We start from the raw sequence: 14871 nt of genomic DNA on the forward strand, positions 1-14871 counted from the left end.
TAGCGGCTGGTGAAACAAAATAAAACGGGAAAAAAATCCATTCCGTTATGGAAGCTTGTACCAAACAAGTAGCTCTTAGTATTATTAAGCACATTTGACTTAGCACACAGTTTTAAAAAGGTTGGTGACCCCACTGGTTTAGTAGTGAGAATTGAATCATGTTGTGCCACACTCTGGACAGCAGGGGGCAGTGAATCCAAACATCAAAAAGACAGATAGTAACGACGTCCTACTCTCAAACAGCTCCCATAATGTAGTAGATGGATAAGTAGTATAGATAATATAGTCACCAAAATATGAGAGTGTGATAGCGTAAAGTGACGTAATACGTAGCATGAAATAATGAAAAAAATGTAAAAAAAAAATCCTTAAATGGGGTAAAAGGTAAATTGTTCACTGCTAATCTCTGTTTTTAAAACTATTAATATGTATAATACATTTTATATATTTAACCTTTTATTTTGACTCTTTTTAAACTTTCTTTAAAATAGAGAACTACAGTGTCCCCTTTTTTTTATCATGGTTCTCCTTTCGCTCCCTCAGCACATCATGGATTTCTTTTTTAATCTGATCTCGCGAAATATTCACAGTGTGAAAATAACAACCATGTAAATTTCCAGTCATACAGAAGTAGCAGATACTAGACCACAAGCCTAGAGTGCCCTCTAGCAGCTGTCTGTGAAAATAACGAAACATGTAAATTCCCAGTGCTACAGGAGTAGCAGATACTGGTACACAAGCCTAGAGTGCCCTCTAGCGGCTGTCAGTGTGAAAATAACAAACGTGAAATTGTATATTTTAATATATAAGTCGCACCTGATTATAAGTCGCAAACCCAGCCAAAGGATGAAAAAAAAAGTGCAACTTATAGTCCGGAAAGTCTGATTTCTAGTCTAAGAGTCTAAAAATGATTTCCACTCTTTCTCATAATAGTTTGGTCCGTCTATCTATTAGGTTCAGCCGCCTCTTGACGCAAGCTAATTTTTTCCATCTTCAATATCTGGACAGAGAGAGTCGGCTGTAGTGAGCTGGTGTAAAGACATCATTACCATCGTGAAACGAAGGTCATGTCAGCTGCGGTAAAAGTGCTCAGCACATGCCTGCCACGGTCTATCCGCTAACAGCAGGGTAAGAAGGAGTAGCCTGGAGGGAAGCAGCTGCGGTGTCCAGCAAGTTGAGACACTGCTGTAAATGTTATAGCTGATACTCCCCATCTGCTCTCAGCCACTGACAGGCTCACTCCATTCTCACAGACTGTCATCGAGACATATTCCCCTCTCTCAAAATTAATTCCGGCATTTATTCATACGTCATTCTTTTAATTATTACGTGTTATCTTTTAGTATTACGTTGCATATATTTTTATGTGTTGCAATACAAAATATAATAAAATATATGTATTAGTATATGTCAACCAAGCCTATGTGGATTACTGTTGCCTGTTTTCCTGATAAATCCTCAAAACAAATAGTATATTATGTAATAATTAATATATGAATTATAATTATTCGATTGTATTATAATTATATTAATATACGGTTATTCAACAACTGATTACTTAATACTGTATAACCACACAGTATGTGGTTATACAGTAGAATCACAGTATTTTTTCAAAATAGAAATTTAAACCTCTTCTACTGTAGCACAAATTTCAATGCCATTGATCATGTTAGTACTTTGTTCCTTTGTTGTATATATAAATTAGCTAAGAAATCAGAAGAAAAACGAGTGTTCAGTTGTTAGCGTTACTATACAGTATACGCCTAAAAAATGTTGTGGAAATTCAGGGATGGTTTTTTTTATGCTTGTAACGACATTTTGACCTTTAGTTATTTGGGGTGACTTGATCCGATACAAAGTATCAGTATCGGTCCGATAACGCTTGTAATGACATTTTGACTGATACAAAGTATCAGTATCGGTCCGATATCGGTCAAAAAAAAAATTTTAAGCGATTTTATCTCCTCGGCAACAGCAGCCAGCTGCGTGATGAAAAAGAAAAGAAGGTATCAGATTGATTTTGGTATCAGCAGATACTCCAATTTTTAATATTGGTATCGTACGTGAATAAGTTCTAGGAAGGAAAGGAAACTGAATTACTAGTGTAACACACAGTCTCTTCATTCCTCTAATTGCCCATTTCATCATTACTATCAGTCCTAGCCTGCCACTGATTGTCTTTACTGTTTTTATTTTTTTGGCTTTTGTCAGGTAGGGTGTGTCATTATTCATTTCAAAATCTCTAAATCAGAGTAAGTATCTCCTGGAGGAATAGTTTGGTGGTTGGCTCATTCTAACTGTGATGTTTAAAAATAATTTTGTTTAGTTAACTAAATGGATGTAGTAGACCCGCATATCCAGCTGACTGACTGACAGACAAATTGATAATGAAAATAATGAACTAATCCTGGTGCAGGACTAGCACAAACAAGTGAACAAATAAACCCTGACCAATAGTCAACACGGATGCATCCCCTTTTTAGCTATTGGCTAGACTTTTTTTAGGTGGCTAAACAGTGCCCCCAGTGGCAGCTATGTCGTCACTGCAAGCAGTAACATGGCTAATTCAAGTATACATTTCTCCGCTCTGCAGAGTCATTATTGAAAAAGTGCACATATTTTGTAGAATCACTTTGAAAAGCTTGAATGACAGTATTAGCACCCTGGTTTAACGAGGCCGGTTGTCAAGGCGCCCCTGTCTCTGCTGCCCGTTAACCTTCCAATGACCACAATAACTGCGGCACTTGTAAACCTTCTCAAGTTCAAAGCCCATTATCATACCTCAAAAGGTTGCTGGTTCACAGTACGCATACCAAGGTAGACAATAACTTTTTAACACACAAGGTGGATGTGAATCCAGCAGCTCCTTGTGAGGCAATATGTGCCAACATGTTTGAAAAGCAGCTCTGCATTCAGACAGCTGTCGGGCCTGCCAAAGTCTGAAATGCCAGAGGGAGCTTTAACAAATGATGAGAACACGCCAACAAGTCCAACGTGACTTCATACCCAACAGCGCTTAACTGTTAACGTTAGCAATCACCTGCGCTGGGACTGTTTGCCTCAGTAGTACATGTACATTATTGGAAATACATACAGCTTGCAGCAACGTTTTTAAACATATGTATCATTAGGTTTCCAATGACTCAACAAAGACAAAATCCCCATTCAAAGCACCTTTTGGACAGAATTTGGGATTTTCACACCACATTCTGCTCCATTTGTCTAAAATAATTGAAAATGTCAGACTGTGTCTCATAAGGGCTGTGACTCAGCGCCACCTGCTGAGAGAGTTCATTAGTTGTTCTGTGGAAAATGATCAAATTGAACTCAATTGGTCTGAAAACCATTGCCAGGGCTCGTATCTCACTGACACTTCGCCTGGAAAAATAAAGGAACATTTACCTATTATTCTGTTTATTTGTGTCTTAAAAGATGCAAAGCAAAATGGACAATAAAGAAATATTGGCTATTTGACAAAGGTTAATAATATATTGAACATAAATTTGTGTGCAAATATTTTCTGCCTTCTGTTAGTCTCACCTCTCTAATCAAGTCTGCGTCCAACTTTCTCTAACTACACTCTACTTGGTGCCAAACAATAGGCAGCCAAAAAGCAAATTGCAGATCTTACAGATTTACGATAAGCGCTCGGTAGATCAAATAGAACCCAATGTAATAAAACCCTCTCTGCGGAGGTGGTGGAAACTAACACACAAAAAAAAAAACTCTCTCTTTTGTCCGGCAAAAAGAATTTGCTTTGTTCATGAAACCCACATGACAAGAACATGCAGTCTACAAGGCAAATAAACATCGCAGGTGGGTCAGTAATCAGTTCACACGACCTGATTGGTCCGGATTGTGCCCAAATAGTTCAGACATGCCTGATTGACTGCGGCTGAGGTCGGATCAGGTCTGTTCCGTCACACACTTGCAGATTTGTATCTTCATCCTTAACGCACAATAACAGGTTTTTGTGCCAAATTACCATGCTAACTGTTGAACGTAGAGCTTCTCAAATAGTGGGGCAGGGCCCTCTAGGAGGGCGCTGTGATGTGCGGGCCTTCCAATGGAATATGACACGCTGGACATAAGTGTACCATTGCTGTAATGCTTAAGTGATAACAAGTCACTAGGTGGCAGCAACTCATACAGTGGTTTGTACAGATAAAAATATACATGTTATCAGGTTCTCAGTAGTATCTCAATTCGTGGGTGGTGTGCGTCCCCAAGGGGGGGGGCATGACTGAATAACTTCTGCCAAAGATGGGTGAGGCTCCAAATCTACTTTGTAATGCTAGCTCCATTGGTATTCCTTATGGAGATGATTTCTATGCACAGCTATGTGGCCACGTGAATTTTCGTTGATGATGTCCTTAAGGTATGACCCCCCCCCCCAACTTCTGCTAAGGAGGTTAACAGCCAATAGTAAAGCAGGTTTAGGGCTTTAAAAGAGTTATTGCCTCCATTTGGACAATTTAGGGGTGTTCAAAAGTAAAGGTGTAGCTCAAGTACTATATTATTGTATAAAGGTGTACCCAAATAATAACTTGAATCTCAGATTAGTAGCCGCCTTATTGGCAATTTTGTCCTCCTTTACATTGTATCAATATATTAAAGATAAAAAGCTGTTGGAGTGCTTTTTGCAATTTACATTTCCGTATTACCGCTACATCCTGACAAATAAACATGCATCTTGAATCTGGAGTCTCGATCCGTATTACCGCTACATCCTGATGTGACAAATCAACATGCATCTTGAATCTGGAGTCTCGACATAGCATTAGAAATGATCACTAATAAATACCATTTCTTGATAAATCATTTAATGCGTAGAGTTCATTACATAAGGATTTCTTTTCTCGGCTGTTGTAATGTGATACGCTTTATATCTTGCGAGAGTCTTTAAAGTGATGTCTTTAAGGTTTGAGTTTGATTGGTAACCCTCGCGAAGATGGCAGCTCACCGATACATTCGTGATTTATGTACGGAGTGAGCATGAGGCCTTTTCTGAGGCTGTCTATATGAATTATGACAGAAGCTACTTAGAGTTTCTCATACCCAACATCGTTTAGGGAATGTGTCTGGAACTAGAACTTTGCGTATGCAAGGTGAACAGCTGAAAATAAACAAATGTGCCAATCTATTCTTTTAATTTGAATGACCTTTAACATATTAATCTGTGTCTATTTCTCACTTTTAAACTTGCCACTCAGACAGAAAAACTCAACGAAACGCAGAACCTGCATGCCTAGAGTATTATCTTGGTCTGCATCTGTTGCACGCTGGTTATTGAATTCATATCAGTTTCATCAAGAAAACTATTCCACGGCACAAATAAAAGCTGTAATTACCACAAGATGATGTGATAGAGTGCGATAATATGGCTTGATTGCCAAAATGCAAATACAGTAGCTCCACTTCTTGGGTGTACATTAACAGCAGTGTGGAAAAAATAATAATTTAAACCAACTTTCATATTGAAATACATGTAAAGGTTGGTATGTTTTTGTCCGCATTTTTTTTTTTTTTTTAATTTTGGGAAAAACATCTTATGCTTACTCTATAAAGTTGGCTGGAAGAATGGGTAGTCCAAGACAAACAACAAACACATTTATATTTCTTATACTACAGTATCCGAAATTTTTTTAATTTATATTTCTTATACTACAGTATCCGACTAATCCCATCCACATGTTTTTAGATGACGCATACAATTAGAGAAGCTTCAAATTCCACACAGAAAGATCATTATTCACTATAATGTGACCTAAAATGTCATTTATTATACGACAAAAAACGTTACGGATATAAAAATTCTCATCTAGAGCTTGGCTTTGTTAGGCTAATACTTCTTTCGAGTAATTGTGTCCATGTACTTACAGTCAGAGAGGTAACGGTGCGCTATTGAACAGGAAAATGTATGATTTCAAAATAAAATCCGCGATTTTAGAGTAAACGTGTTAAAAACAATAGTCTATGATATTTAAAATCTCACGTCCTATCATATCAAATAAAAAGGGATAAAATAAAAGGAGCACTACCGATTACAAATGCAACTTTAAACTGCTTCTTTACAGTACCAGCCTTTATTTTGAAGGGCGTGGCAGGTGTAGTTTCTGTGAACAGGGTGAATAGCATTTTAAAGCAGCTCCTGTTGTAGCCAAAGCTGGAGTTGGAGTCGGTATAATTACGGGTCTGTTAGAGGACGTGAGCACCACAGCATTATATTTAACAGTTGAATTAAGCAAATGAAACAAAGCTTCGGAGGGAATTAAAACACAGGTATGTCACCCATTCCTCACCTTATAGCCTACAATTAAAAATATTTGTGAACTAGCCGTTTATGGAAGGGAACTTACTTTAAGCGAAAACATTCTGAAATTTCGTTTGTGCATTTTTTTTAACCTGCTCTTTTTTGTTTGCAGTAGTGATACTGTAGCTAAATTAGGTGAACATATTTGTGAGAAAATGCATTACTAAACTATTAAATAAGTAAAACATTGTTGAAATTTAATTTTTACCGCTGTAATTTAGAAATGTTTAAATTGACGTTCGGTGACCTGAGTGTAGGACACACTGTTGTCTGGGTGATTAAAAATATTTTGCTTCGAGGAGAATATTCGTATATATTTTTGTATTATCATTTAAAGATAACACACTCACCCATTTCTGCAGCATTTCTGTTGCAATAATCGTGTATCTACGACAACATTATCACTTTATTCTATATATTTATCACCACTCTGAATTTACTTTCATTTAAATTTGCTCACAATATGACATGGAAGCATAAAGTTGTTTAAATTAATGGAATATAAGCAAGCTTCAAAGGTTTGAATTCCTAGCAAAAGTTACCTAAATTATTGTGTATTTTATCTAGACCACCTGCGAATTTCAATGAGTTAGATTACGATTTTCCAAACAAGTGCTATGCAATTGGATTGGAATAGATATACAATTGCTGTAATACATTTGAAGATCACTAGAGGGCGGTAACGTACACATTTTTTTTTTTTTTAAACTTTTGATATTTCACATTCCACCAGATTCAGCAGCAGTTCTCATGATGACCATGCTGTGGACACAAGTAGGACTGAAGGTTTTCATCGTTACTCTGATCTTGACCAATTTCACCGAATCTCAAAGCAGGAGGAAAAAAGGATTCAGAGAAGATGATCAAGTTATCAAGAAAAAAGCCAAAAGTAAGAAACAAGAATCAATCCGATTGCTTTAAGACTCTTGTCTTTTTCTGTTTAGTTTTCATGTTTACATCCAGCTCTGCTTGAAATGGTTGTGAAAATTCAATGAAGCCAACAATTTAACAAAACCTAATGCTAATTCAATAATACCAACGCATGGTTCATTCACAAACCTGACAGATGCTGCTGTCAATTAAGAGCTAGTCCGGAGTGTTTCTCATACAACACGGGTCTCTCTTTTGCAGTTATCATAATTTATGACATTCAGCCAACATCAGCTGTATCTGTTGATCTTTATCTATCAGAATTCACAACAGACCCATCATAGATGTCTCAACACAGTTATGCTGCTCATTCCAGTCATGGAAGCGCATATTTATCTTTATGTATTTTATGTATATATCCAGGGCACTGCATACACACATATGTACACACCTGAATTTTTTTTAAAGTCAGTATTGATGTATTAAAAAGTTGAGTTGACGTCGACTGTTAGCTGATGACAACGAAAATGACAGGCGCAGGGAACGATTTGAAATAAAATGTATGCACTGAAAATTATATATACACACATATATTTATACATATGTTTTTATCTATATATGTGTATGTGTGTGTGTGTGCATACAGGGGGACCTCAACTTACATATGTCGTTCACCTACGCTAACAAAGTCAAAGTCATAGTCTAGGACAGGCATGGGCAAACTAAAGCCCGGGGGCCAGATGTGGTCCGTTCAGCTTTTTAATCCGGCCCGCTAAACTTTTCTACAAACTCGCCTACAACCGGCGAATGTAAACAAAGCCGTCTTCTACCTGTAGAACCATGTGATGACATGTGTTTTCATCCACTCCGCTTGCCAACTAGTTCTCATGTGAACTACTGGGCTGGGTTTAACGCTTTATGTCGGAATGATGGAACAAGATTTTCTAAATAAAAATGAATGGGATATGGCAACGTAACCATGAAACGCCATAGGTTGAGGGTGTCGTAAACCAATAACCCCCTGTATATAGTATATATATGTACATATATGCATGTAATGGCCTATGTTGGTTATCTAAAAGTAGTACGGTTTCAACAAAAACGCAGAGTAAGGCTAACAGTTTCTTAATGTTCTTTTTTTTTTTTTCTTTCTTCTTACAGCTCTGATCTGCCCTGTGGAAATAATGTTCATTGTAGACGGATCGGAGAAAGCCAAGTCTCAGTTGTTTGAGCAACAGAAGGAGTTTGTCCTTCGTTTCAGCGGCAAGCTCGCCTATCTCCATTCTGCTGGCTGGAGGCTGCGCCTACGTCTGGCTGCTTTGCAGTACAGCAGCACCGTCTCAGTGGAACACAACTTTAGAGACTGGCAGGATGTTGACGTGTTTCAGAGCCGGGTGGCAGCCATGAACTTAATAGGCCAGGGTACCTTCTCCGCATATGCGATCACCAATGCCACCAAAGTGTTCGGCCGTGAAACGTCACCCAGTAGCCTGAGGGTGGCGCTATTGCTAATAGATGGAGCAGACCATCCTCGAAGTCCCAGCGCCGTGTCGGCAGCTGCTGAGGCCAAACGACACAACGTCATTGTTTTCGTCATAAAGCTGTCAGAGCGACACAAGGATGGACCCATGGGTACAAAACTGCGATCCATCGCCAGTGCGCCCCCACAGGCCCATGTGCTCAGCTTCACAGACGGTCAGCTGGATGAAAGACTCTTCAGTGAACTGGTCAGTTTGATTTTCATAATTATTTTTTTTTGGATCTACATTGCTGTAATCTGTTACTCACGGGCCATAATGGGTCCTAAAATTTGACCGGGGGGGGGGGCAGGTAAGGAGCAGACAGATGGAGCGTTCTTATGAACTAAAACAAATATATAAACAGACATATAAAAGTCAGTCTGTAAAGGCTAAAATGCTTTCAGACTTTTCTATGCCATCTAGTGGGGAAATGCAGGCATTGCAGGGGAAAGGCAGAAGTATAATGAAAATAGAAAGTAATAACAGAATTTGGAAAAGTTTGTTGGGCTTGATTTTAAAAAGCCAACCGGGCCGCATCCCACCCCCGGGCCATAGTTTGCCCATGTCTGGCCTAAAACATAGAACATGTCAGGACATGTTTTTACTACAGTATTTTATAAAAACATGGTTGCACTGCGTTGCCAGTTGCACTACAATGTCACCCGCATCCTGACGTCTGCTCAATCTAATCTTGATACAATATTGCTCTGTATATTGGTCATAATTGAAGGATTGAACATTGGAAAAAAACAAAACAACAACTACAGCCTGTCCGATCCAATACCTCAACTTTTTGCGAGGCATGCAGTTCATGCACACTATCGCCTCAGCAGCCTGTACCATGCTGGAGGAGAAAAGAAGGCATCGGATCGATATTGGTGTTGGCAGATACTCCCGACAAGTTTCAATATTAGTATGGAACTTAAAATAAAAAACATTGTTATGCAGTTAATAGTTAGAGTTGACATAAAAACACCAACACTACATCAAGAACATGATGAATATAACATAATGAATGAACGTGTTTCTATAACCTGCTTCTACTGTTGTCAGTGCCTGTCTGTGGCTATAGAACCCCCTATCTTTTTATAATTTTATCTTGATTAGTACAATATTACCTTATTGTACTACTGCTCTGTCCAGGCTTGTCTTTGGTGTCTTTTCTCAATCTAAAAAAAAAAAATAGGGGAAATTGAACTGAACCTGAGACTCGCAACTCAAGTTGCACTGAAGTTGCTCAAACAAAGACTTGGGTGATGACTTGCGCTCGAGGTCCGGGACTGAAGAGCAGTATTAATTTCTGGGAATTATCCTTTTTTGATTCTTATCTCGTCACTTAAACTTAAAGTTTCATTTTCAGATCTGCTGTTTGTACGACCATTTCCAAAAATGTAGTACAATATCCAGCTGCAGTAGGTTACTGCCACTGGTAATGATGATAATAATAATAATAAATATTATTTATGGGGCAACAACATTATTTAAGGTTAATATATTAACACTAGAACTACCAGAGATTATGTCACAGCTTGTATGATATTACGCAGGTCGTTTTATTTGTATATATTTTTTTAAATAACTCAAATAATTCCTATGAAGACACACATGTTATATAAGCATAGGTAATAATTAGACTCGGGAGAAGAAATGGGATTTCTATTAGGTTAAAGTGTGTTAATTGAGTACAAAAATCCAATAATTGGTTGTAATTTCAGATCAATTTAAAATCTGAAATATTTGTGTTTTGGGTTTTTTTTTGTAACACAAAAAAAAAATTCATTAGTCATTTAACCCGAGAACTGATTCATTCATAAAGTCATGGTTTAACTGGCATGACTTAACATTTGGAAATACCTGTGAGATATACCTTCATATGGAGTCTGACTGTCCAGTTGTGTATTAACCTTCTTTTTCTTTTATAGAACGCAGTTGTGAAATCAGGGGTAAGTGATAATCCTATCAATGATCTTTCATAAATAAGACTGTAGTATCATAATGTATGTGTTTTTTTTCTTGTTTTAGTCTGTTTTCTTTATGTCTCATAAAACACGAGCCTTAACATTTGTCCTCTACTTCAGTGCCCACACCCAAAGACCTGCATGTGTGAAAAAGGAGAGACAGGTCACCCAGGATCTCCAGTGAGTAATGGCGCTCTTCAGCGAGTATTACATTGAAATTTTAAAAGTAGGACATAATGTGCTGAACAAAGAGCAAATCGAACACTGAATGTTTCACTCTTGAAAGTCTGAATACCTGAATCATCACATTATTTTTGCATTCATCCAGGGAAACCAAGGGGAACAGGGATCTGTTGGTGCAACTGGTCCAAAGGGATCTCATGTAAGTGCTTGTTGTCTTGATTATCCATTAATTCTAACAAAAAAAAAATGTATTTATTTTGTGCCCATTTAATGGATTCCCTTGTCTTGGCTCCGTCACTGTAGGGAGAACCTGGTATAAATGGCCGACCAGGAACGGAAGGCCTTGAGGTGAGCCTCACAGATTTTTTTTTTTGTGTGTGTGTGTGTCTATTAAAAAACTGTCCAAACAATAGTGTATTTAATAATCAATATTTATTTAATGGGAGGCAAATCTGCCAGCAGGTTTAGCGTAGCCTAGCCTATAATTATACTGCTAATACTTGTTTGTTTCCTAGTATATACAGTATGTAATATCCAGAGAGAACCCACACACACTGGGAGAACATGCATGGCCAGCTCTTATTGGTTAATATTAAATGCATAAGAACTGTCTAATGGAAATGTTACTGCAAATTGAACCTTTTTTAAAATTTCATTAACTGGATTTTAATTTTCTGCTGCCATCTCTTGGTAAAACATAAAATGTGTTTATAATTTATTTTTTTACTTTACTATGTTCTTTTCTTGTGTGCCTATATATTTGAATATACAGTATGTGTGTTTACTCTCTGTATAGTGTTTTATAGAGTCCTATGTCTTAAGAGTCTTAAGCCATTACTTAAGTATTTGAACCATTACTTTAGTATTTAGGCTTTCTTTTAAACAATTATTTGTTTTGTTTTTTTGTGTGTAGACTTTAATCTATTGGTTAATTACTAAAAGTTACCACCTGTTTCTATTTTTGGTTGTAGTTGCTTTGCCTTTCCCTGTGGATACTTTACAAATCTTACTTGTGTTTACAAGTTTAATCTGTTACCACATCCTACGTTAATAATTGGTTATGTTTTTATAGTTAATAGGTGTTTGAGCTTTTGGAATAAATTCTTAATTTTATTTTGTTAAGTTGTATCTATCATGTGTTAACTTTTGGTGATTGGACACAAAAGTGGAAAAAGTGGTCACTGCTCTTGCCTTCTAGCCTGTAATTGTTATGCTATCTTAATCAGCTGTTGTACTGTCCAGGAACCCCTTGGATCGCTTTTTAGACAATGAATGTCTCCTTTGCATTTACTGTAAGATAACCTAGCTTTTAGCTGAACTTCATTTAAAACTTTAGTTAAGACTGTACACACTGTTTTCTTTTTTTTTTTTTTTTTTAAAGGGCCTCCCCGGCCCCAAAGGGGAAAAGAAGGTATGATTTGACCATTATTCCTATTTCTTTTTTTTTGGTGTGTGATGTATTAGGACTACATGTACGGAGTAAAATAAGCATCTGCTTTGATCCTTTTGGCTGTACAGTGTTCCCTCTATATCGTGGTTCTCCCTTCGCTCCCTTAGATTTTTTTTTTTTTTTTTTTTTGGGGTTCCAATCTCGTGAGAGTTTTGCTATGTCGCGGTACTTTACGGTAATTTCTTTTATTATTAACAATATTTTTCATTATTAAAAAACATTTTCTAACCTAAAAAAAATTAAACAGTAAACATATAGCAAAAACTAAACTAAAAGACATTGCTTGTAGCTTTGTTTCCCTAGAGGAAATCGAACACAGAATTGAGCATGCTCTTCTGTTCCTCACGCTGATTGGCTCATGCATTGTAGCATCTCATTACATTAGTAAATTGTTTTTTGATGGTCATATTTAATTTATGTACGTAATATGTATGTTGGGTTGATATAAATATATATACAATACGTGAATAAAATAAAAACTATCTCGCCTCTACTTTGCGGATTTTCCCTTTTCGCCGTGGGTCTTGGAGCGCAACTACCACGATAGGAGAGGGATCACTGCATTTAATTTTTTTTCGACAAAATTCAGGCCTAACAAACTGTATATTTACTGCTTTAGGGAGAGCAGGGTGCCTTCGGTGTCCCGGGAGGAAAAGGAGAAAAAGCAAGTAGCTACTTATTATTATTATTATTATTATTATTTGTCATGGTAAGATGATGTACAGTAAATAAAGTAAACTGTGTATGTGTCTGAAGACAGTGAAGTTAGTCAGCTTCTCTGACAAGCACTTTTTTTAAGAGGCTGTACAAATGCCAAACTTAAATAGTGAGGGTTGAGCTTTTACACAGAGCATGTCTTTTGAAGTTCATCGGGCATTTTTCCAGATGCAGTTAAACATGTCATCGGTTTATCCCACATGTGAAGTAGTGGCTTTACCAGAACAGCCTCTTGGTGAAGGTGAAATTGAGAAAGCATTCTGGGTGACTTAAGATACGGCATAACCCAACTTGTTAAGTTACATAAGAGTTCACAAGCAATGTATGTTGTCACGTTATTTCAATTACTTCTTCTTGTAATATAGGGTGCTGTTGGACCTCCTGGATCAAAAGGCAACAGAGGAGAGAAGGTACAGATTTTTTTTTTTTGGTTTGTATAATATAAAAAGTTGGAGATCAAGCTCTGATACACAGATGTTTCTTACCCCTTCGTCTCAACTACTTACAGTATGTCCCTATCATAGTTTCTTCTTGGTTTTTACCCTCATCACCCTAAAGCAGTGGTGCCCAACTTTTTTTTGTACCAAGGACTGGTCGGTCAGCCGGTAGGGGTCATTACTGTAGACCAATAGCATTGTGCCGATTTGTTGGATTGTGTTTGTTCGATTGTTAAATTTTCAAAATAAAACATATTTTAGACTTTAGTATCGAAATCTGGATGACGTACTATTTTGAAATATTGCCAGATTATCGTATTTTGAATTCTCTTTGAATGAAGAAAGCTAGTAAAAATGAAGTACTTTTTTTTTCTTTTCTTTTTTTATTGTGTCCCACTGCGGCCCAGTAACAAATGATCTATGGACCAGTATCAGTCTGCGGACCAGGGGTTAAGAACATTTTGCCAATTTTGACTATCTGGTCAAAAGCTACGAATATAAAAGTTAAAAATGCTGTAGAAAAACCTGAAACAAAAACAACAACCATGTCTTCACGTCCTGAACTCATGTGCGTGTTATTTACTATCATCTAAAACATGTTTATAAAGGCTTTAAATCTTCATCGATGCTGAGAAGCTGAAGTTCAATTTTCTGTCCCTGCACATGTGGAATGTGAGCTGTGGATTAGGTTGTATCCTCTTCTGAATATCTGCCCCTCAATAGCTAGGAATGTGGTGATTGTACTCTCTGGGTACGTGCTATTCATGAGGATTAAGACTTGAACAAATATAATCTTTACGTTAACTCCTGAAATTCTTTTTCTCACTTCAGAGTAAACCACAGAAACAGCAATCTACTCCAGTTCTCATGACACGTACCATTTAGGGTCAAGTTAAGTGGCCGCAACCTGTCCCGGTTCAGAATTCATTCACTATGTATTAAATAGCCCGATTATGTTCACAGTGAGCGAATCGTTCACGTTGTTAAATACAAACCCGAAGCAAAACAGCCTTCGTTAAGAAAACTTATCAGAATTAAAGTGCCGGACACTGAAATGAAATGAAAAGAAAATCATACATTTGACTAAAGATGTGCTTCTGTGTCACGGGACGCACCAGAGGGCACTTTCAGTACGCTGTCTTTACTCTTGCTTGAATGACAAACAAGCCTACAGTCACTAGGTGGCAGCAGAGCACCTCATTTTATTAAACTTTTTTGATAAACAGGGGGTTGTATGCAGAATCCTGGTACCAGCAACTCATACAGTGGTTTGTACGGATAAATAACTATTCGCAGGCGCTCAATAGTATTTAAATTCGGGGGAGGGAGGGAGGACTTCTGCCCCCTAGGGGGGGCATGGCAGAAGATAATTGAGAGACACTAGTCTAACAGAACGTGTATGTATATATATATATATGTA

General features: G+C 37.4%; 1 protein-coding gene across 1 annotated transcript in view; it reads left to right on the top strand.

Moving 5' to 3' along the window:
- Positions 1-8304: 8304 nt before the first annotated feature.
- Positions 8305-14871, top strand: part of LOC103394506 (collagen alpha-1(XXVIII) chain) — a gene marked incomplete at its 5' end in the record, with an annotated part of 23177 nt that continues 16610 nt past the window's right edge. Inside the window, 3 exon segments of the mRNA XM_074560000.1 lie at positions 8305-8986; positions 10629-10649; positions 10785-10807. Coding sequence (XP_074416101.1) covers positions 8305-8986; positions 10629-10649; positions 10785-10807 — 726 coding nt within the window.

This window comes from Cynoglossus semilaevis, chromosome 18 (assembly GCF_000523025.1).
Source record: "Cynoglossus semilaevis isolate Cse_v1.0 chromosome 18, Cse_v1.0, whole genome shotgun sequence".
NCBI classification, from domain to species: domain Eukaryota; kingdom Metazoa; phylum Chordata; class Actinopteri; order Pleuronectiformes; family Cynoglossidae; genus Cynoglossus; species Cynoglossus semilaevis.